Genomic DNA, 22,213 nt, shown 5'->3' on the forward strand with positions numbered 1-22,213 from the left:
TTTCTTCAGTGGCGCCTCCCAAATCTCTTTTGTCCTCCCCTGTATATGACGTGACCTGTGATGAGACATTTTGTTGAAACTGTGATTCATAAGGACACAAATAAATAGTTTCTACTTCTTGATTATTTATTCCATCGCATTATTAACTGAGATACTCAACTCAACTACTAATAAAAGCAGTAGCCTTGTGTGCAATATTTCAGTGAGCTCTCACCTTTCATACTGTACTCTGAAATGAAGTTTGATATTGTCAGCAAATATGGGAAAGTGTGGGAACAATTCTCTCACTTTCAACAATAAAAATATATTTGCGAATGTTAGCACCTGACTCCACAGCAGTGATGATGATTTTTCTAAACAGCAGTCAATTCTGTCTTGTAGAAAATAAAATGCTAATGTAGAGACACTCTGTTAATTCATAAAAGCATATTCTCACTTCTCCTTTATGCTGGGAATAAGTTCTGTTCTTACCTTTATGACAGGCTTTCTTTTGGAATTCTTGCCATTTTCATTCTTAAAAGGCCTAAACATTTTGAATCCTTGAGGGAATAAAAGTGACAAATCAGTGTTGCTTTGGATCAATAGTTTGGAAATTCTGGATATATCTAATGTAATTGAATTTAAAATAAGCAAAATATCACAAAAGTAAAAATTTGTTAAAATTTGTACAATTAATAACACATTTGGAAAAATATATTAAATTTAACAAATATTCCACCACTCCAAAGATAAGAATAAAATCACCCTTGCAATAGATTCCATAGGCTAACGGCCAAATTGATTAGATTCAATTATATTTGAAAAATTGCATTTAATATTTCAAACAGATTTAAATTACGTTGTGGATTTTTTGTCAGAAGTTTAGGTGTCCAATCCTCATCTGACTCGCTAGATTCGTATACTTGGATTGGACGCCTTCTGCTCCGATTGGTCATAAATTCGGGCTTTGGTACGTCTAATCCTGTGAAAAATAAAACATGCTCATCATCTGTTATGGCCACAAATTAAAGAATAATCAACCAGCATGAAGAATGAAGAAGGGTTTCGGCCCGAAACGTCGCCTATTTCCTTCGCTCCATAGATGCTGCTGCACCCGCTGAGTTTCCCCAGCAATTTTGTGTACCCTGAAGAATATGATGGATGAGTATGTGTCTATTTCCAGGTCAGAAATCACAATGACCAATCTTTCAGTTTCACACATCTATGTGGGAAGTGAAATAGATCAGAATCCTTCTTTCCATTCCTCCAGGTTTAAAGTAATGGCTCATTCTTGCTGCCTGTACTGACAGTGACACTTTGTGCCATGGTTGGGTAAATGGATTGAATAATGAACAACCAGGACAATCCACCTCTTCATCAATGGGAACATTGACCTTTGTCCAATCTCTGATTTCAGGACTGTGACTAATTGCAACATTAAAAAGCATAACTGGGCCCCAATGTCTATGGGTTTGTGTTATCCATGGTCACCATCGTCTGAATGACATCAGGCTTTGGTATTGATTGTAAAGTTAGTCCAATTTGAGATCACTGATGGGAATTTTTGAATATTGGTGAGGAAGCTCACCAGGAGGAAATAGTCATTAGAAGCAAAACTGTACATATCCTGCTGCCAATAATCTGCGACTAATCACAAGTCTGCTGGGTGTGCTCATTTCATCAAAAGTGGCATTACAAATCCTACGGGTTGACATTTGCAAGGCATTAATATTTCAGGCAGGAGTTTATGTCTTGGGACCTTTCCAATTTTCCAATGACCAGTGTGCGTGCACATAACAATGAGGGCAGGAACAGATACAGCAACATTTAATTCTAAACATTATCTTTCAGACATTTCTTTATTGATCTAAAGAACGAGGGCATCACAGGCAGAGCTGGCATTTCCTGTTCTTTCTAAATTGCCCCTTGTGTTACATGGAGCAGAAAGTGGAGGATGTGGTGCTCCCATACACCTATTGCCCTCAACCTTTATGGTGTAGAGGCCACAGGTTAGGGATATGTTAATAAAGAGGTTTTACCACAAAAACTCCAGTGCATTATGGAGATAGTAAACATTGCATTTCAGGCTGGTGAAAGCAGTGTACTTTTGAATGAAGAGTGCCAAGCTTCTTGAGTGTTGTGGATCTCTTCCAGGGATGTTGAGATATATTTCAATGTCCACTTTGATATCCCTTGTTTATGAGTATTCTCTTGGTGTCGAGGATAACTGCTCCCATTCCATCTCTGTCAGTTGTGAGAGAATTGATTCTGTAGGTCTTGGAGTAAGGTAAAGATTCTGCTGCTGAATGTCTTTATGAGTGAATGGTTTATGAGGTTGGGGACAGGATGTTTTTGATACTCTTTGATTTCCTGAAGAGACCTGAAGGTTCAAAGGGCATTCCAGGTTGTGCTCCTCCATTTTGAACAGCCATCGATCAAGGATTTCCACAAATTAATTATGCTGTTACATTTTCATAAAGGTCTGCCATAAAGCATTGTCTGCATTCTACAAGATCTTGAGCCTTGATGCCACTTTGTTAATCTGGGAGAAACCAATACCTATGGTTTATTTAATCCTGTCAATTAATTTGCAGGATTTTACAGGATAGCCGTCGGTTTATGTTTATTGTAGTCACATGTATGCAGTACAGTGAAAAGCTTTAAATTGCATGTTATCCAATCAAATAATTCAATACATCACAAGTACAAAAGATAGACTAAAGGAAAAGATAGCAAACTGCAAAATATAAGAGAGGAACTTCAAGAATTAAACACAAAGTACTGGAATAACTCAGTCTCAGGCATGCACAAGTGATGACACGGGCTTGTTTGATCCCGATCCCAATTTTTCCAAATTATGTCAAGTTTAGTGTTGTATGTATGTACGGTGTAGATACAAGACGGATAAAACATTAATTATATAGTAATTCCGTAAGACTGTTACGAGAGAACTGTGTAAATCTACAAGACATCAGTCAAATCATGTTGTTATGAAAAGTCCATGGTACTGCAAGAGGATTACGGTTGCATTAGGATTGCACAAATGGATTGAAGAATATAGTTGTAGGAAAGTAGCAGATCCTGAAACTGTTGATGTGGGACTTCAGGCTTCACTACCTCCTATCTGATTGTAGCAGCGAGATGAGAGAATGGCCCGGATGAATGGGAACCTTGATGACCGATGCCGCCTTCTTGAGGTGGGTTCTCATGTAGATACTATTGATGGTGGGGAGAAGTGTGCCTGTGATGGACTGGGCTGAGTTCACCACACCATACAGCCTCTTGCATGCCTGTGCATTGGATTGCCTTAGCAGGCCAAGATGCAACCAGTCAGGATACTTTCTGCAGTACATCTGTACAAGTTTAAGAGTTCAGCTAGAGATTATTGTTGCAGCACCACCCAACCAGAGTTTCCTTCTCTCTCGTATCCAGTCACAAAGGAAGGTAGAGAACCAGGTATTGGACCTTACTGGTCATTTGGAGGGGATGATAGTGTTGAATACCGACCCATAGTTGATGAAATGGAAGGATCTAACCAAGGACCTGGCTCAGAAAGCATATATCTATTTAGTTTTTATGTGGGGAAAAAAACTCATGTCAGCATGCATCATTAGAGAAGGGCAAAAAGGGAAAAAATATATATATTTTGTACAAACCAATGGCAACCATGGCTTCATAATTCCGTTTTATGTTCTTATAACGGACCTTCTCCCAGTCCATTAGTTCTTCAAACGCTTCCTTTGAAAAATAGCCAGCAATGTCGTTGAAATGGTCAGAATCCTGGAAAAACAAACATTGTACCTGATACACTTTGGTGCATTATCTGTAATCATCAGACATTAATTCCAAAACAGATTTTAAAATATCATTTTTTAAATTTAATACAGGACAATTCCAGAATAAAGGATCAGAACTTAAAATTAAAGGGTAACTTCTTCTGGAAATAAATGAAATATTTCTTCACTCAGAATATAGTGAGGTTTTTTTTCGGGTTGAAATAAATCAGCTGTTAATTGCATTCCAGCAAGATCAAAACATTATTGATTCCAAGAAGTCATAAACCATATCACAGTAAGAGAGGAAACTGCATTTAAAGTGCAGGTCGGGCGTGATCTGCCTGAAAGGTCCAGACCCAACATGTTGCCCATCAAGATTCAAGATTGCAGCTTCCAGCCAACAGGCATCAGTGTCTACATTTGTGGCAATGAAGACAGTGACTATCATGGGCTTCCCCCACACTGAAGTCAGGAGCAGCACCCAGTGGCTGCTGCAAAACCACAGTTGTAAACAAGAATAAATTGTCAGAGATATTCAGCAAACCAGGCAGCATCTGTGGAGGGAGAAACGGAATGAATGTTTCAGGTTAATATTCTTCCCTCACAGCTGGGGAAAGTTGCCAGATGGAGACAGACAACTAGAAGGATGAGGGAGATGGTCTGAATGGCCTCAGTCCCAGATCAATATTAATGTCAGTGATCCACTCCAGAGCCCAGGGAACTCATCCACTCCTCACTGACGCCAATCCCTGGGGTTGTGATGGTCTGAGAAGGAGCAGCAGCATCTTCCCCGTTCCCAGCCCCCGAGAGGACATTTATCCGGCATCTTCTGCCCGCTCGCTCTCCATGTCAAAGCTCCCTGGAGTCTGACCTCTGAACCCTGCGTCCCAGACATGGTCTCGTCTCCTTCAGCAGCTCCTCGCTCTCCCTTCCTGAGCTCAGACACCCACTTCTCCTCACCTCACCTACCCTCACTTCTCCTCACCTACACACCTACACCTGGACTAAACCCCTCGCCTCCACGATACCTCACACCTCACTACGAAACCTCACCTCGACTAAGCTTCACCTCAACTAAACCTCACACCTCACTAAACTTCACCTCACACTTAAACCTCAACTCACTAAACTGCACCTCGACTAAACGTCCTCAACTAAACCTCGCACCTCGACTAAATCCTCACCTCGACTAAACTTTACCTCAACTAAACCCTCAATCACCTCGACCAGACTTCACCTCAGCTCAACCTCACCTCAGATCAATTTCACACCTAAACCTTGTTTCGATTAAACCCCTCGCTTCAACTAAACCTCACGTCGACTAGACTCCGCCTCACGTCGACTAGACTAGACTCCACCTCACGTCGACTAGACTCCACCTCACGTCACTAGACTCCGCCTCACGTCGACTAGACTCCGCCTCACGTCGACTAGACTCCACTAGACTAGACTCCGCCTCACGTCGACTAGACTCCACTAGACTAGACTCCGCCTCACGTCGACTAGACTCCACCCCACGTCACTAGACTCCACTAGACTCCGCTAGTCTCCACCTCAACTACTCGCCGCCTCGCTGCCGCTGCCGCTATTTATAGCCCCTCCCCCCTCCCTCCCCCCGTCACGTGAGCGGCGGCTCCAACCAGAGCGCGGGTGACGTCAACAGCTCGAGCCCACGGATGGAAAAGGCGCCAAAAGCCGTCGCCAGTTTCCCGTCTCCCCCCATCCTCGCTTTCCCGCCGCCGCGGCGCTGAGGGGGAGGGGCTGCGGCCGCCGCGGGCGGGGGGGCGGGGCTTAGGGAGACGTCAACGTCAACGTCAGCGTGCGTGCGCGTCTCCCCCCCCCCCCGCGCTGTCTCGGAAAGTGCGCATGCGCCGCTCTCCGCGCTCGGCCCCTCCCCCCGGCGGCGGGACAGCGAGAACAGCTCGAGCTCTCGGCGGCTTTTGCCGCCTTTTCCCGCCGAGGGCTCGAGCTGTCCACGGGAATCATGTAATAATTAATAACCAGGGACTTGTAGCAGCTACTGCAGTGATGCATCTACTGCAATGCAGTTGTACCTTGCAGGGGAGAAGCTGCTGCAGTGATGCATCTCCTGCAATGCAGTTGTACCTCGCAGGGGAGAAGCTGCTGCAGTGATGCATCTACTGCAATGCAGTTGTACCTCGCAGGGGAGAAGCTGCTGCAGTGGAGCATCTCCTGCAATGGAGCATCTCCTGCATTGAAGCCCCTGCTGCAGTGGAGCATCTCCTGCAGTGGAGCATCTCCTGCAGTGAAACATCTCCTGCAGTGGAGCAGCTCCTGCAGCTGCAGGGAAAGTTCAAGCCTCCACCATCTCCTCAGGCAGCGTGTCCCAGATTGCAACCACCCTCTGGGTGAGTTTAATCTCATCCATGTCCGTTTTATTGTTCTGTTAGTATAGTCTGGTCTGCAGTTCCTTGTTCCATCATCTTATTCTAATTGCTGACTCCAAATACTACATTTCCTCATCAGTTTTTGCTCCATCAGGGATATTCTTCCCTTTGTTCCACCAATCCACCACAACCCATCTCTACAAGTGAAAAACAACTTGTTTTTGTTGCTGTTTCCTACTCTGGTGAAGGGTCTCTGATCTGAAACTGAACGGTTTCTTTCTCCACAAATGCTGTCGAACCTGCTGAATGTTTTTTGAATTTTCTTCCATTTTTATTTCAGATTTTCAGCATCTGCGGATCTTTGCTTTACACGTTGATTTTGATGTTGTGACCGGCCAACAACGAATCAAAGGAGATCAGATACGTGGTGTCGTAATCTACTGGGATTCAAGTAACTAGTAAGTGTTTCAATGGGAAGATTCTGCCTACTCGGGATGGGACTCCATTTTAGTTTAGTTTAGAGATACAGCGCGGAAAAAGGCCCTTCAGCCCACCGAGTCCACGCCGACCCGTGATCCCCGCACAGTAACACTATCCCACACACACTAGGGACAATTTACACTGAAACCAAGTAGACCGTGGGCCGAGGTGCTTTTTAGTTTCATTTTACATAGAAAATAGGTGCAGGAGGAGGCCATTCGGCCCTTCGAGCCAGTACCGCCATTCATTGTGATCATGGCTGATCGTCCCCTATCAATAACCCGTGCCTGCCTTCTCCCCATATCCCTTGACTCCACTAGCCCCTAGAGCTCTATCTAACTCTAACTTAAATCCATCCAGTGATTTGGCCTCCACTGCCCTCTGTGGCGGGGAATTCCACAAATTTACAACTCTGGGTGAAAAGGTTTTTTCTCACCTCAGTCTTAAATGACCTCTTTATTCTAAGACTGTGGCCCCTGGTTCTAGATTCGCCCAACATTGGGAACATTCTTCCTGCATCAAGTTTGTCCAGTCATTTTATAATTTTATATGTTTCTATAAGATCCCCCTCATCCTTATAAACTTCAGCGAATACAAGCCTAGTCTTTTCAATCTTTCCTCATATGACAGTCACGCCATCCCAGGGATCAATCCCGTGAACTTATGCTGCACTGCCTCAATCACAAGGATATCCTTCCTATAATTAGGAGACAAACTGTACATAATACTCCAGGTGTGGTCTCACCAGAGCCCTATACAACTGCAGAAGAACCTCTTTACTCCTGTACTGAAATCCTCTTGTTATGAAGGCCAACATTCCATTATATTTCTTCACTGCCTGCTGTACCTGCACGCCAACTTTCAGTAACCGGTGTACAAGGACGCCCAGGTCTTGCTGCACCTCCCCCTTACCTAACCTAACCCCATTGAGATAATAATCGGCCCCCTTGTTTTTGCCGCCAAAGTGGATAACCTCACATTTATCTATAGAAACATATAAAATAGGTGCAGGAGTAGGCCATTCGGCCCTTCGAGCCTGCACCGCCATTCAATATGATCATGGCAACTCAGTATCCTGTACCTGCCTTCTCCATACCCCCTGATAACTTTAGCCACAAGGGCCACATCTAACTCCTTCTTAAATATAGCCAATGAACTGGCCTCAACTACTTTCTGTGGTAGGGAATTCCACAGATTCACCAGTCTGTGTGAATTTTTTTTTCTCATCGCAGTCCTAAAAGACTTCCCCCTATCCTTAACTGTGACCCCTTGTTCTGCACTTCCCCAACATCGGGAACAATCTTCCTGCATCTAGCCAATCCAACCCCTTAAGAATTTTGTAAGTTTCTATAAAATCCCCCCTCAATCTTCTAAATTCTAGTGAGTACAAGCCGAGTCTATCCAGTCTTTCTTCATATGAAAGTCCTGCCATCTCAGGAAGCAGTCTGGTGAACCTACTCTGTACTCCCTCTATGGCAAGAATGTCTTTCCTCAGATTAGGAGACCAAAACTGTACACAATACTCCAGAAGTTGTCTCACCAAGGCCCTGTACAACTGCAGTAGGCCAGTTGTACATTTGACTCCTCCCATTTCCTCCAAACGCAAGGCGTAGCTATGGGCCCCAGCTACGCCTGCCTCTTTGTCGGGTACGTTGAACAATCCTTGTTCGAGACGTACCAGGGCCCCATCCCCGACCTCTACCTCCGTTACATTGACGACTGCTTTGGGGCCACCTCCTGCACCTACACACAACTGACTGACTTCATCCACTTCACCACCAACTTCCATCCGGCACTCCAATACACCTGGACGATTTCCGACACTTCCCTACCATTCCTTGACCTCACCATCTCTATCGCAGGGGACAGACTCCTGACCGACATACATTACAAACCCACTGACTCACATGGCTATCTGGACTACACGTCTTCCCACCCTGCCCCCTGTAAAGACTCCATCCCCTACTCCCAATTCCACCGCTTACGCCGCATCTGTTCCCAGGATGAGACATTCCATACCAGGGCATCGGAAATGTCCTCGTTCTTCAGGGAATGGGGATTCCCCTCCGCCACCATAGATGAGGCTCACACCAGGGTCTCATCCATACCCCGTAACACTGCTCTCTCTCCCCATCCCCGCACTCGCAACAAGGGCAGAGTCCCTCTGGTCCTCACCTTTCACCCCACCAGCCGGCAAATACAACACATAATCCTCCGCCATTTCCGCCACCTCCAACGTGACCCCACCACTCGCCACATCTTCCCATCTCCCCCCATGTCTGCCTTCCGCAAAGACCGCTCCCTCCGCAACTCCCTCGTCAATTCTTCCCTTCCCTCCCGCACCACCCCCTCCCCGGGCACTTTCCGTTGCAACCGCAAGAAATGCAACACCTGTCCCTTCACCTCCCCCCTCGACTCCATTCAAGGACCCAAGCAGTCGTTCCAGGTGCGACAAAGGTTCACCTTTATCTCCTCCAACCTCATCTACTGCATCCGCTGCTCTAGATGTCAGCTGATTTACATCGGGGAGACCAAGCGTAGGTTGGGCGATCGTTTCGCCGAACACCTCCGCTCAGTCCGCAATAACCTACCTGAACTCCCGGTGGCTCAGCACTTCAACTCCCCCTCCCATTCCCAATCCGACCTCTCTGTCCTGGGTCTCCTCCATTGCCAGAGTGAGCAACCACGAAAATTGGAGGAACAGCACCTCATATTCCGTCTGGGAACCTTGCGTCCGTATGGCATTAACATTGAATTCTCCCAATTTTGCAAGCCCTTGCTGTCTCCTCCCCTTCCTTAACCCTCTAGCTGTCTCCTCCCACCCTCCCATCCGCCCGCCCTCGGGCTCCTCCTCCTCCTCCCCTTTTCCTTCTTTCTCCCCCCACCCCCCATCAGTCTGAAGAAGGGTTTCGGCCCGAAACGTCGCCTATTTCCTTCGCTCCATAGATGCTGCTGCACCCGCTGAGTTTCCCCAGCAATTTTGTGTACCTGCAGTAGAACCTCCCTGCTCCTATACTCAAATCCTTTTGCTATGAATGCTAACATACAATTCGCTTTCTTCAATGCCTGTTGAACCTGCACTCCTACTTTCAATGACTGGTGTACCATGACACCCAGGACTCGTTGCATCTCCCCTTTTCCTAATCGGCCACCATTCAGATAATAGTCTACTTTCCTGTTTTTGCCACCAAAGTGGATAACCTCACATTTATCCACATTATACTGCATCTGCCATGCTCTCACCCAACCTATCCAAGTCACCTTGCAGCCTCCTAGCATCCTCCTCACAGCTAACACTGCCCCCCAGGTTCATGTCATCCGCAAACTTGGAGATATTGCATTCAATTCCTTCGTCCAAATCATTAATATATTATTGTAAATAGGTGGGGTCCCAGCACTGAGCCTTGCGGTACGCCACTAGTCACTGCCTGCCATCCTGAAAAGGACCCATTTACTCCTACTCTTTGCTTCCGCTCTGCCAACCAATTTTCGACCCTACCCCCAATACTATGCTCTAATTTTAGTCACCAGTCTCCCGTGTGGGATCTTATCAAAGGCTTTCTGAAAGTTTAGTTACACTACATCCACTGGCACCTCTTCATCCATTTTACTTGTCACATCCTCAAAAAATTCCAGAAGATTAGTCGAGCATCATTTCCCTTTCATAAATCCATATTGACTTGGACTAACCCTTTTACTGCTATCCGAATGCCCCATTATTACCTCTTTAATAATTGACTCCAGCATCTTTACCACCACCAAAGTCAGGCTAACTGGCCTGTAATTCCCCGTTTTCTCTCTCGCTCCTTTCTTGAAAAGTGGGATAACATTAGCTATCCTCCAATCCACAGGGACTGATCCTGAATCTATTGAACATTAGAAATTAATCACCAATGCGTCCACTATTTCTAGAGCCACCTCCCTGAGGACCCTGGGATACAGACCATCAGGTCCAGGGGATTTATCATCCTTCAGTCCCATTAGCCGACCCAATACTATTTCTCGCCTAATGAAAATTTCTTTCAGTTCCTCTACCCCCTTAGATCCTCTGTCCTCCAGTACATTTTGTGACCCAAATTACGTATCTACCTGTATTTATTACATATTCTGTAAAATAAATTATATAAATCATTCCTGCAACTCGTCAAGAACAAAACCTGCACATATTTTTAAAATATTAGAGAAACCTTAAAAGGAGGCAAAAGATTCTGAATCCTTCGGAAAAAAAAGATTCTGAATCCTTCGGGGAAAAAAGTGACACATCAGCTCTGCTTTGGAGAATCACAGACTGAATCTCAATAGTTTGGATATATCTAATGTAATTGAGTTTAAAATAAGCAACATATCATAAAAGTAAAAACTAGTAAAAGCAAATTTGTACTTAATGAATAACACATTTGGAAAAATATATTCAATTTAACAAGTATTCCACCACTCAAAAGTTAAGAATACAATGGCCCTTGCAACAGATTTCATAGGCTAACGGCCAAATTGATGAGAATCAATTTTATTTGAAACACTATATAATATTTCAAACAGATTTAAATTACGTTGTGGATTTCTTGTCAGAGGTGTCCAATCGTCATCTGACTCACTAGATTCATAAACTTGGGCTTGACGCCTTCTGCTCCAATTTGCCACAAATTCTGGCTTTGGTACGTCTAATCCTATGAATAATAAAACATCCTCATCATCTGTTATGGCCACAACTTCAGGTATTTATCTTCATTGAACTTACCAGTGCAAAATATCTGTGGAAACATCACTTTGTAATGTTATAGTTATTACTATTTCCACCAGAGTATTCATGCTTATTCAATTGATCATGTCTACTTGACAAAGACAGCAAACAACCTTAAAATTATTTTTCAGAGTTAAAGAATAATCAACCAGCATGAAGAATATGATGGATGAGTATGTGTCTATTTCCTGGTCAGAAATCACAATGAGTTTCACACATCTGTGTGGGAAGTGAAATAGATCAGAATCCTTCTTTCCATTCCTCCAGGTTTAAAGTAATGGCTCATTCTTGCTGCCTGTACTGACAATGACACTTTGTGCCATGATTGGGTAAATGGATTGAATAATGAACAACCAGGACAATCCAACATCAATGGGAACATTGACCTTTGTCCAATCTCTGATTTCAGGACTGTGACTAGTTGCAACATTAAAAAGCATAACTGGGCCCCAATGTCTATGGGTTTGTGTTATCCATGGTCACCATCATCTGAACAGGGCTCTCGCTTAACTTTTTTCCCCTGCTGCCAGCCGGGCAACCTTGGCCACTTTTTTCGTTGCCAAATGACAGTTTAGGTGGTCATTTAAGATGGCTTGCATGACGCGTGCGATAATGTGCTCGGACGAAGTGCGTAGTTACCAGTCGGAATTATACTCAATGAAGCATTCACATGTTATTTCTGCTTCAAATAAAGTCACAAACTAAACATTCACCAATCAAGACATGATATATCCCACAATGACATGCAGCAACATTATAAGACAGTATCTCAACTCTTTTTACACGTTGCAATGAATGCAATTTCTATTAGTTCTTTCCACTTCCAAACAAAAATGTGGTTGGATTATTCAGCGTATGATCAACCTGTGTCATATAGTTGTGAATGTTACTCATTAAATAACAGTACTGATACTCCATATTAAGAGCATTGATTTGCTGTTAAAATGAATTATGTAATAACGTGTCAACGGTAGCAGTGACAATCGAACACTGCGGTTTTAATGTTTCACGTGTTCACAATATAATGAATCCATCTTTATGGATTAAAACAAATAATAACATTGGGAAAACACATTTGATTCAATTACGTTATCAAACATAGTCAATGTTCGCTCAGAAGAGATTTCCAGGACAATAGGGTCAGGGAGGGGGGTGTGTGAGAATCAGTGCGGGGTGGTTAGATGGCGGGGGGGGGGGGGGGGGGGGGATTAGAAGGCAGTCGGTGCAGAATGGATGGATTGAGGAAGGTGAATTAGTACGTGTTGGTTGGAGTAGGTAAAATTGTGAGGGGAGAGCACGGGGGATGTCAGTGGTGTTGAACCGGGGGGTTCAGTACGGGATGGATGGGGGGTAGACAAAAGTGCTGGAGAAACTCAGCGGGGGAGGCAGCATCTATGGAGTGAAGGAAATAGGCAACGTTTCGGGTCGAGACCCTTCTTCAGACTGTTCCCCCCATTCTTCTTGAATGGGAGGATCAGTACAGGATGGATGGGGGGGGGGGGAGGGGAGAGATCAGCGCAGGATGAATGGGGGCGGGGTCAATACAGTGGATCGGAGGGTCTGTGCAGGATGAATGAGGGATCACTACAGGATGAATGAGGGGAAGGTGCCGGGTCAATGGAGGGTGGATCAGTACGGGATGAATGCATGGATTAGTACAGGATGGATGGGGGATCAGTACAGGATGGATGGGGGATCAGTACAGGATGGATGGGGGATCAGTACAGGATGGATGGAGGAGAAGTGCAGGTTGGATGGGAAAGGGGTAAGTACAGGGTGAATTGGGGAACCAGTGTAGGATGGATGGGGGGGGGGTGTAGCAGGAGAATTAATGCGAGGTGGATAGGGTGATAGCGCAGGATGAATAGATTGGGGGGGGGAGATGGGGAGGGGAGCACAGGGGATGTCAGTGAGGACTGAATAGAGTTGGGAATGGGGTTTAGTGTGGGATGGAGAGGAGGGGTCCCAGGATAAGGGGGGGGGGTACAAGAGAGAGAGAAGGAGGGCGAGGTGGGGAGGAAGGAAGGCCAGCGCTCCTCAGACAACATCGCCCCGCTGCCTTGGCCGTTGGGATTTCCTCGCCACCGCCTCCCACCTCCCTCCCTCCTCCCGGCCTCGGCGTGCGGGGAGGGGGGGGGGGGGTTAAAGCGCGTTAGCAGGTTTGCAAGCAGCGACCCTTATCAGGGCGCGCGGGGTGCGGGAGGAGGAGATGAGCCGCTGTCGCTTGCAGTTCAGCGCCCGTCATTCGCTGCGACCCTTCCTCACCCCGCACCTAGTATCTTTCCTACGCAATACAGCCGTCTCCGCCGACACAAAACGTCGTGTTCCTCTTCTCCAGAGATGCTGCCTGACCCGCGGAGTTTTTTGTGTCTATCTTCGGTACAAACCAGTATCTAGTTGCCAAGCCGGACAAAATGGCTCGGTGTTTAGGTTGCCCGACGGTGCTTTGAGTGGTCTGGGGCACCCGGGCAACCGTGAATTTCAAGCCCTGCTGAATGACATCAAGCTTTGGTATTGATTGTAAATTTAGTACAATTTGAGATCACTGATGGGAATTTTTGAAGATTGGTGAGGAACCTCACCAGGAGGAAATCATATAAGTGTTGTATATGAATGCGTGAAGTATAAGGAATAAAGTTCACGAGCTTGAAGCTCAGTTAGAAACTGGCAAGTATGATGTTGTGGGAACTACTGAGACATGGCTGCAAGAGGGCCAGGGCTGGGAACTGAATATTCAAGGATATATCTCCTATCGAAAAGTCAGACAGGTTGGCAGAAGGGGTGGGGTTGCCCTATTGATGAGGAATGAAATTTCGTACTTTGCAAGGGGTGACATTGAAACAGGAGATGTGGAGTCAGTATGGATAGAACTAAGGAATTGTAAGGGTAAAAATACCCTAATGGGATGAATCTACAGGCCCCCAAACAGTAGCCTGGACATAGGGCGCAAGTTGAATCAGGAGTTAAAATTGGCATGTAGCAAAAGTAATGCTGTGGTTGTTATGGGAGATTTCAACATGCAGGTAGACTGGGAAAATCAGGTTGGTACTGGTCCCCAAGAAAGGGACTTTGTAGAGTGCCTTTGTGATGGATTCTTTGAACAGCTCGTATTGGAGCCTAACAGGGAGAAGGCAATTCTGGATTTAGTGTTATGTAATGAACTGGATTTGATAAAGGATGTCGAGGTTAATGAGCCATTAGGAGGCAGTGACCATAACATGGTCAGGTTTAATCTACAATTGGAGAGGGAGAAGAGTAGATTGGAGGTGTCAGTGTTGCAGTTGAATCAAGGGACCATGAGGGAGGAGCTGGCCAAAGTTGACTGGAAAGATACACTAGCAGGGATGACAGGAAAAACAAAAATGATAGGTGTTTCTAGGAATAATACAGAAGGTGCAGGATCAGTTCATTCCTCGGAGGAAGAAAGATTCCAAGGGGAGAAAGGGATGACCATGGCTGACAAGGAACGTCAGGGACAGTATAAAAATTAAAGCGAAGAAGTACAACGTAGCAAAGATGAACGGGAAGCAAGAGGATTGGGTAATGTGTAAAGAACAACAGAAGATAACCAAAAAGACAATACGGGGAGAAAAGATGAGGTACGAAGGTAAGCTAGCCAAGAATATAAAGCAGGATAGTAAAAGCTTCTTTAGGTATGTGAAGAGGAAAAAATTAGTTAAGACCAAAGTTGGACCCTTGAAGACCGAAAAAGGTGAATTTATTATGGGGAACAAGAAAATGGCAGATGAGTTGAACAGCTTCTTTGGATCTGTCTTCACTAAGGAGGACACAAACAATCTTCCTGATATAGTAGTGGCCAGAGGATCGGGGGTGATGGAGGAACTGAAGGAAGTCTGCATTAGGCAGAAAATGGTGTTGGATAGACTGATGGGACTGAAGGCTGATAAATCCCCAGGGCCTGATGGTTTTAAGAAAAGGCGGCAGAGAGAAAACGGGGAATTATAGACCAGTCAGCCTGACATCGGTGGTGGGGAAGATGCTGGAGTCAATTATAAAAGATGAGGTAGCCGCACATTTGGATAGCAGTAACAGGATCGGTCCGAGTCAGCATGGATTTACGAAGGGGAAATCATGCTTGACTAATCTTCTGGAATATTTTGAAGATGTAACTAGGAAAATAGACAAGGGAGAGCCAGTGGACGTGAAAAAGTTACTTTTATAACTACTAAACCAGGTTCGCTTCTTAATAAACAGACACCACACAAACTGTTTTGGTAGACCAGTTCAAAACTTTACTTAACATCGGCCGATGGAAGGGAGCAAGAATTCCAGCTAAGTGACCAATATAGACACTCGACTGTCCTCTGTTCCCTTCTCTGAACAACAGAATTACATTGCCTTAAATAGGGTTTTTTTGTCCCCTTAGCACATTTCACAGACATTAGTCATGGTCAGAGGTACAGGAAAAGGTTTCCACAGAATGCATCACATCAAAGGCCTTTGTTTACATAGTACAAGATAACATTGGCCATTTGGTTTACGACATTTTATCTTTCCACTTCCCTGTTCCTCTCTCGTCCTTCATAAACATTGGCTATTTGGATAATGCCATTTTATCTTCCCAGAGATCACCCTAGCTGTTTCGCTGCTTCCTCGCTGTCATTTGGTCCCTCATAAACATAGGCCATTTGGTTTATGGCATCTTACTTCAAAGATGTGACTAGCTCTTTCTCTCTGCTTGTCCCTTGGGAGACAATGCTATGGTGTTTATTATCCCACACACTGCAACCTGAGGCAAGCCTAATTTGACACTAAATATAAGCTGTAAGCTAGCCCAGAAACCTATTTAATATCTTTCTTATATTTTTAACTAAAATTCAGCTTCATCATTCCATCCTTTTATCAAAATTTTGATAACAACTACAGTCCTTGCTGAGTACATACGAAAACCATAAGCATCTCATCAGACAAATTAATAGTACACTAGTAACACAATCATTTCATAGTGGACAATCGTTCCTCAAGTCCCTCCAAACATTTTAAATGGCCACCAACCTCCCCCGGACGTGACACTAAGATACTACCATAGGACAGGAAAAGGATCATAAAAATTGCTCAGCCTTTATTCGGCTTCGCTTGGACTTCCCCGTGTGCTGGTGTAACTGGTTCATGCTTCTCTTGTGTGGCACTGCATTTGCAACATAACAATGCCTGTCACAAATATACTGTTTCCTAAAAATACACCAGTGCCTTGGTTGTGGCAAAAACAGGTAGATTTAACTGGCCTTTGCAGACCTCTTACTGTCTGTAGTCAGGATATCTTTGCTGCGCTTGTCATGTTTGACTTCAATCTTGTTTAAAAGGAGGTGTGTACCATCCTTTAAATGTGGGTTAGTCCACAAGCTTGCCATTCTGAAGAAAGTTCAGTCCATGTGGGCTGGGCCACCCCAGAATAAAGGGTGCATCAATAGCCCATAGTCCTTGTTTCCACAAACTGTTCACAGTCAATCAAATGTATCCAGCGACGATGATCTTCAATCTTTACAGCAGTTCATGTTGTTAGCAACACTTGGTTGTTCTTTTCAACACAATCTCAATTTCTTCTTGTCCCAGCACCATCATCGTATAGCTTTTATGGCCTTGGTCACTGGCTTCCAGCAAAAACTCCTCCAACCTGGGAATGTAGATCTGGCAAGACATGGGTTAATTGCCGTCCATACATAATTAGTTAATTGCCCAGGGCCTGTAAGTGGCTTCCCCCCACTCTCCAGGGGGTGGACACAGCAGCTTTTCCTGTATCAATCTTGTTCCCAGCTGAGTTTCTCCAGCACTTTTGTCTTCCTTTGATCCTTGTATCTCAGTTCCTTCTTAACACTTCCCTGTGAACTTATTCTTTAATCCAATTATATCCGAAGAGGCTCTCCCCACCTAAATATTAAATTCTCCAAATATGTTCTCTTCCCCAATCTACTTCCCTCAAACCCCCTTTTGTAAGTCATAAGACAAATTTTCATCTACCTAATTTCCCTCACACAGCACATGCTTCAACATCTTTTTGTTTGCTTGAAAACAGTAATCTTGCTTCATTTGCATTTTAAAAGACAACCTCTGTTATCATATCAAAACAATCTTTCCCAAAAGAACTCACTCAGAATCAGTAATCAATAATACATTTTCTTTTTCTCTGTAATTTTGACATTTCCAATCTCATTTAACACTTTAATCGGGAAGAGTCTTTTTTAAACTTGGTTCAAAAGATTTATAATCAACCAACACATTTTATCATTCGAGTATAGCTCCGCCCCCCATTCATGCCTGTTTCATAACGGAGCACACCATAAACTGTCTGTCCCATTTGCATTTTAAAGGACAAACTTCTTAAAGCGATACACAACTTTGCTCATTGCTTCAAATTTCACACATTCCACATAAAAAACATTGTTTTACAAGCAGTACATATACAAAAACATTGTTTTACCAGCAGTATATAATATTTCATCTTCAAAGACATCTCTTTGTAATTTACTTTCCCTTTTTCTGACAAGACTTCTGTTTACCAAAATCCTGGTTACCTAACCCTAATTGGACATTGATCCAGATCATGATTAGTCAGACTCCCTTTGACTTTTCAGTCTCCCTACCTTATCCTCATTTCTCCATCAAATTTTCCTTCATCCCCAATTTTTTTATAACATAGTTGCCTGTCAGAAAAAGGATTTACCTCCGGGGTAATTTTGTTTTGCAATCCCCATTGACTCTTTCCACCATCCCAGATGCCTGTGGGTGGTGTACACAGTGAAATTGCAGTTGAATATTACAATGTGCACATTTTTCCTTATTACTAGTGGCAATAAAATGAAGACCATTGTCTGAACTTATGACATTAGGTAGGCCAAACCTGGGAATAACTTCTCTTAACAACAATGTTACCATAGTTTCAGCAGTATTATTAGTGGTTGGTAGAGCTTCACTCCACCTGCTAAATAAATCTAAAATCACTAAGCAATATTTATAACACTGGGCCCTTGGCATTTCAATAAAATCAATCTGTATGCATTCAAACGATCGTGATGGCATTGGCGTCACCCCTGAGGGTATTTTAATTAGTTTGCCTGGATTATTTCGTTGGCAAATTTTACATTCATAGGCCTGCCACCACGTTTCCTTTGTTATCCTATCATTCCCTCCTTACCAGCATGGGTAAGACGAGTAAAAATGTATCGAATACACCAACTTGTCCAAGCGGGGTGTGCTGAATCAATGGCACAGCCCTCTTGTTTCCATAGTTATTATTATATATGAGAGGCGTCCCTCTGTAATGTACATACCTCCTTCATGTTTGGCAGGACCGTTCTATTTGCTAGCATCTGTTTATGTGCTGTCACTCCGCATTTGGATGTACAGGCTGCCTGTTTGGATACATTATCAGCAACTCATTGTCTTTTGCTATAGGGTCCCCAGCACCAGTGTGTGCAGAACATTTAACAATGACCAGCTGTTCTGGTAGCATCAATGCGTTAAACAAATTACGCACAGAAAGGCATTCCTGTGCTCCCAATCCTGGGGAGCTTTGTAAGGTCAGAACTTCAAGGTATAGGGATGTTACTGACGGAACTGTCCCAGGTAAAGATGCCATTGCTACTGGTAGGGCATAGGGAGGTGGACATCTCCCAAAATTATCTAACTCCTCATCTTCATTACCAAATAGGGTCGTCGTGCCAGACATGAAGTCTCCTCCAGAGGATTTACCAGTACTGGGTTTATTTTTTTCTAACCATCACCTGTTTCTCACCTCCTGTCTGTCTTTTAATTATTTCCTCTTGTTCCTCTGCCCACTGGCATTCTAGTTGCAATACGTTCCATCCTTTCCGAGTGCTATCCTTGTTTCTTAACTCTATCCCCTTCTTACATACAGCATTCATCCAACTTCAAACTCTATACTCTCCTCATGCTTCTTCACTGCGTCTGCGTCCCATGTTTTAATTCCTTTCTTCCATTCCTTTCCTGCCTTCCTTTCCCATATAATTGTCTCTACATTCCATGTTCCCCCTACTGGCCAGGCTTCATCCCCTAACCGTTTGGTCAACTTGTAACTTAACATTCTAAATTTCTTATTATACCTAGGATTCAAATAACACATATGTTGGACTGTTATCCAGAGCATTCCCCATAGATAGATAGAAAGAGAGAGAAAACAGACTTCTTAATTCCGAATCATTCCAAATTTATCAACTAGGCCGACTCGCTACTCGAGACCCCAGTTTCTCAATTTGGCTGATTTTTTAACCCTTTAATATACGACCCAAGTGTCTCAACGAAGCAGACCCGCTAACCAAGACCCCCGTTTCTCAACCTGGCAGACGTTTTATCCCTTAAAATAAGCCCCAAGTGTCTCAACGAAGCAGACCCGCTATCCGTGACCCCCGTTTCTCAACCTGGCAGACTCCTTAACTCTTAAAATAAGCCCCAAGTGTCTCAACCTGGCAGACGTTTTAACCTTAATATACAACACCTCACCCCCCCGTATCTCAACCCGACAAATCACGGATGTCTCAATGAGGCCGATGAGCCCTTAGTAGAGAGAGATAAAAAAGAGAAAACAAAGAGAGATAGAAAGAGAAACCGCTCCAGTCCTTCTTAAAAATATACACAAGCCCTTCTTAAAAATACATGCACAATTCTGTCTTAAAAATACATACACAATCCCTTCTTAAAAAAAAACCATATAAAGCCCAACTGGTCTTACCTTTGTCTGTTTCTAAGAACCTCGGCAGGGAACCAATTCAATATCTGATGAAGGATCACAGACGTTCCCGGGAGTTTCTAGGGAGTCGGTCTTACAAGGGGGCCGATAGAGCTCAGTTATCTCCCTTCCAATCCCGGCAACCTCTGCAACCTCTTGCACAGTCAGCCGTTGATGTGGTCCCAGCGAGGCCTGCATAACTACGCCAATGAAAAAGTTACTTTTATAACTACTAAACCAGGTTCGCTTCTTAATAAACAGACACCACACAAACTGTTTTGGTAGACCAGTTCAAAACTTTACTTAACATCGGCCGATGGAAGGGAGCAAGAATTCCAGCTAAGTGACCAATATAGACACTCGACTGTCCTCTGTTCCCTTCTCTGAACAACAGAATTACATTGCCTTAAATAGGGTTTTTTGTCCCCTTAGCACATTTCACAGACATTAGTCATGGTCAGAGGTACAGGAAAAGGTTTCCACAGAATGCATCACATCAAAGGCCTTTGTTTACATAGTACAAGATAACATTGGCCATTGGGTTTACGACATTTTATCTTTCCACTTCCCTGTTCCTCTCTCGTCCTTCATAAACATTGGCTATTTGGATAATGCCATTTTATCTTCACAGAGATCACCCTAGCTCTTTCGCTGCTTCATCGCTGTCATTTGGTCCTTCATAAACATAGGCCATTTGGTTTATGGCATCTTACTTCAAAGATGTGACTAGCTCTTTCTCTCTGCTTGTCCCTTGGGAGACAATGCTATGGTGTTTATTATCCCACACACTGCAACCTGAGGCAAGCCTAATTTGACACTAAATATAAGCTGTAAGCTAGCCCAGAAACCTATTTAATATCTTTTTAAAATATTTTTAACTAAAATTCAGCTTCATCAGACGTAGTGTACCTGGACTTTCAGAAAGCATTTGATAAGGTCCCACATAGGAGATTAGTGGGCAAAATTAGGGTACATGGTATTGGGGGTAGAGTGGTGACATGAATAGAGAAGTGGTTGGCAGACAGGAAACAAAGGGTAGGGATTAACGGGTCCCTTTCAGAATGGCAGGCAGTGACAAGTGGGGTACCGCAAGGCTCGGTGCTGGGACCGCAGCTATTTACAATATACATCAATGATTTGGATGAAGGGATTCAAAGTAACACGAGCAAATTTGCAGATGACACAAAGCTGGGTGGCAGTGTGAAATGTGAGGAGGATGCTATGAGAATGCAGGGTGACTTGGACAGGTTGGGGGAGTGGGCAGATGAAGTTTAATGCAGATAAATGTGAGGTTATCCACTTTGGAGCAAAAACAGGAAGGCAGATTACTATCTAAATGGTGTCAATTTATGAAAATGGTGTCATGAAATTCATGACAACGGGATCTGGGGGTCTTTGTACATCAGTCTATGAAAGTAAGCATGCAGGTACCAGGCAGTGAAGAAAGCTAATGGCATGTTGGCCTTTTTTAACTAGAGGAATTGAATGTAGGAGCAAAGAGGTCCTTCTGCAGCTGTACAGAGCCCTAGTGAGACCACACCTGGAGTATGATGTGCAGTTTTGGTCCCCTAATTTGAGGAAGGACATTCTTGCTATTGAGGGAGTGCAGCTTAGATTTACAAGGTTTATTCCCGGGATAGCGGGACTGTCATATGCTGAGAGAATGGAGCAGCTGGGCTTCTACACTTTCGAGTTTAGAAGGATGAGAGGGTTTCTCATTGAAACATATAAGATTGTTAAGGGCTTGGACATGCTAGAGGCTGGAAACATGTTCCCGATGTTGGGGGAGATCAGTGCTCGAAATTCACGGTTGCCCGGGTGCCCCAGACCACTCAAAGCACCGTCGGGCAACCTAAACACCGAGCCATTTTGTCCGGCTTGGCAACTAGATACTGGTTTGTACCGAAGATAGACACAAAAAACTCCGCGGGTCAGGCAGCATCTCTGGAGAAGAGGAACGCAACGTTTTGTGTCGGCGGAGACGGCTGTATTGCGTGGGAAAGATACTAGGTGCGGGGTGAGGAAGGGTCGCAGCGAATGATGGGCGCTGAACTGCGAGCGACAGCGGCTCATCTCCTCCTCCCGCACCCCGCCCGCCCTGATTAGGGTCGCTGCTTGCAAACCTGCTAACGCGCTTTAACCCCCCCCCCCCCCCCCGCACGCCGAGGCCGGGAGGAGGGAGGCG

General features: G+C 44.5%; 2 protein-coding genes and 1 pseudogene across 2 annotated transcripts in view; 2 read left to right on the plus strand and 1 right to left on the minus strand.

Annotated features, from left to right (window-relative positions):
• LOC116982278 (probable histone-lysine N-methyltransferase PRDM7) overlaps window positions 1–4,650 on the minus strand; it is a 28,077-nt gene extending 23,427 nt beyond the window's left edge. Inside the window, exons 1-3 of the mRNA XM_033035552.1 lie at window positions 4,627–4,650; window positions 3,636–3,759; window positions 839–961 (exon numbers count right to left, since the gene is read on the minus strand). Of these exons, the coding sequence (XP_032891443.1) occupies window positions 839–961; window positions 3,636–3,759; window positions 4,627–4,650 (271 nt within the window). The remainder of the gene's footprint in view (window positions 1–838; window positions 962–3,635; window positions 3,760–4,626) is intronic.
• Window positions 1–22,213, plus strand: part of LOC116982168 (zinc finger protein 239-like) — a 1,102,810-nt gene that overhangs the window by 382,296 nt on the left and 698,301 nt on the right. The window lies entirely within an intron of this gene.
• LOC116982279 overlaps window positions 5,622–22,213 on the plus strand; it is a 45,030-nt pseudogene continuing 28,438 nt past the window's right edge.

Source organism: Amblyraja radiata, chromosome 16 (genome assembly GCF_010909765.2).
Source record: "Amblyraja radiata isolate CabotCenter1 chromosome 16, sAmbRad1.1.pri, whole genome shotgun sequence".
Taxonomy (NCBI): Eukaryota; Metazoa; Chordata; class Chondrichthyes; order Rajiformes; family Rajidae; genus Amblyraja; species Amblyraja radiata.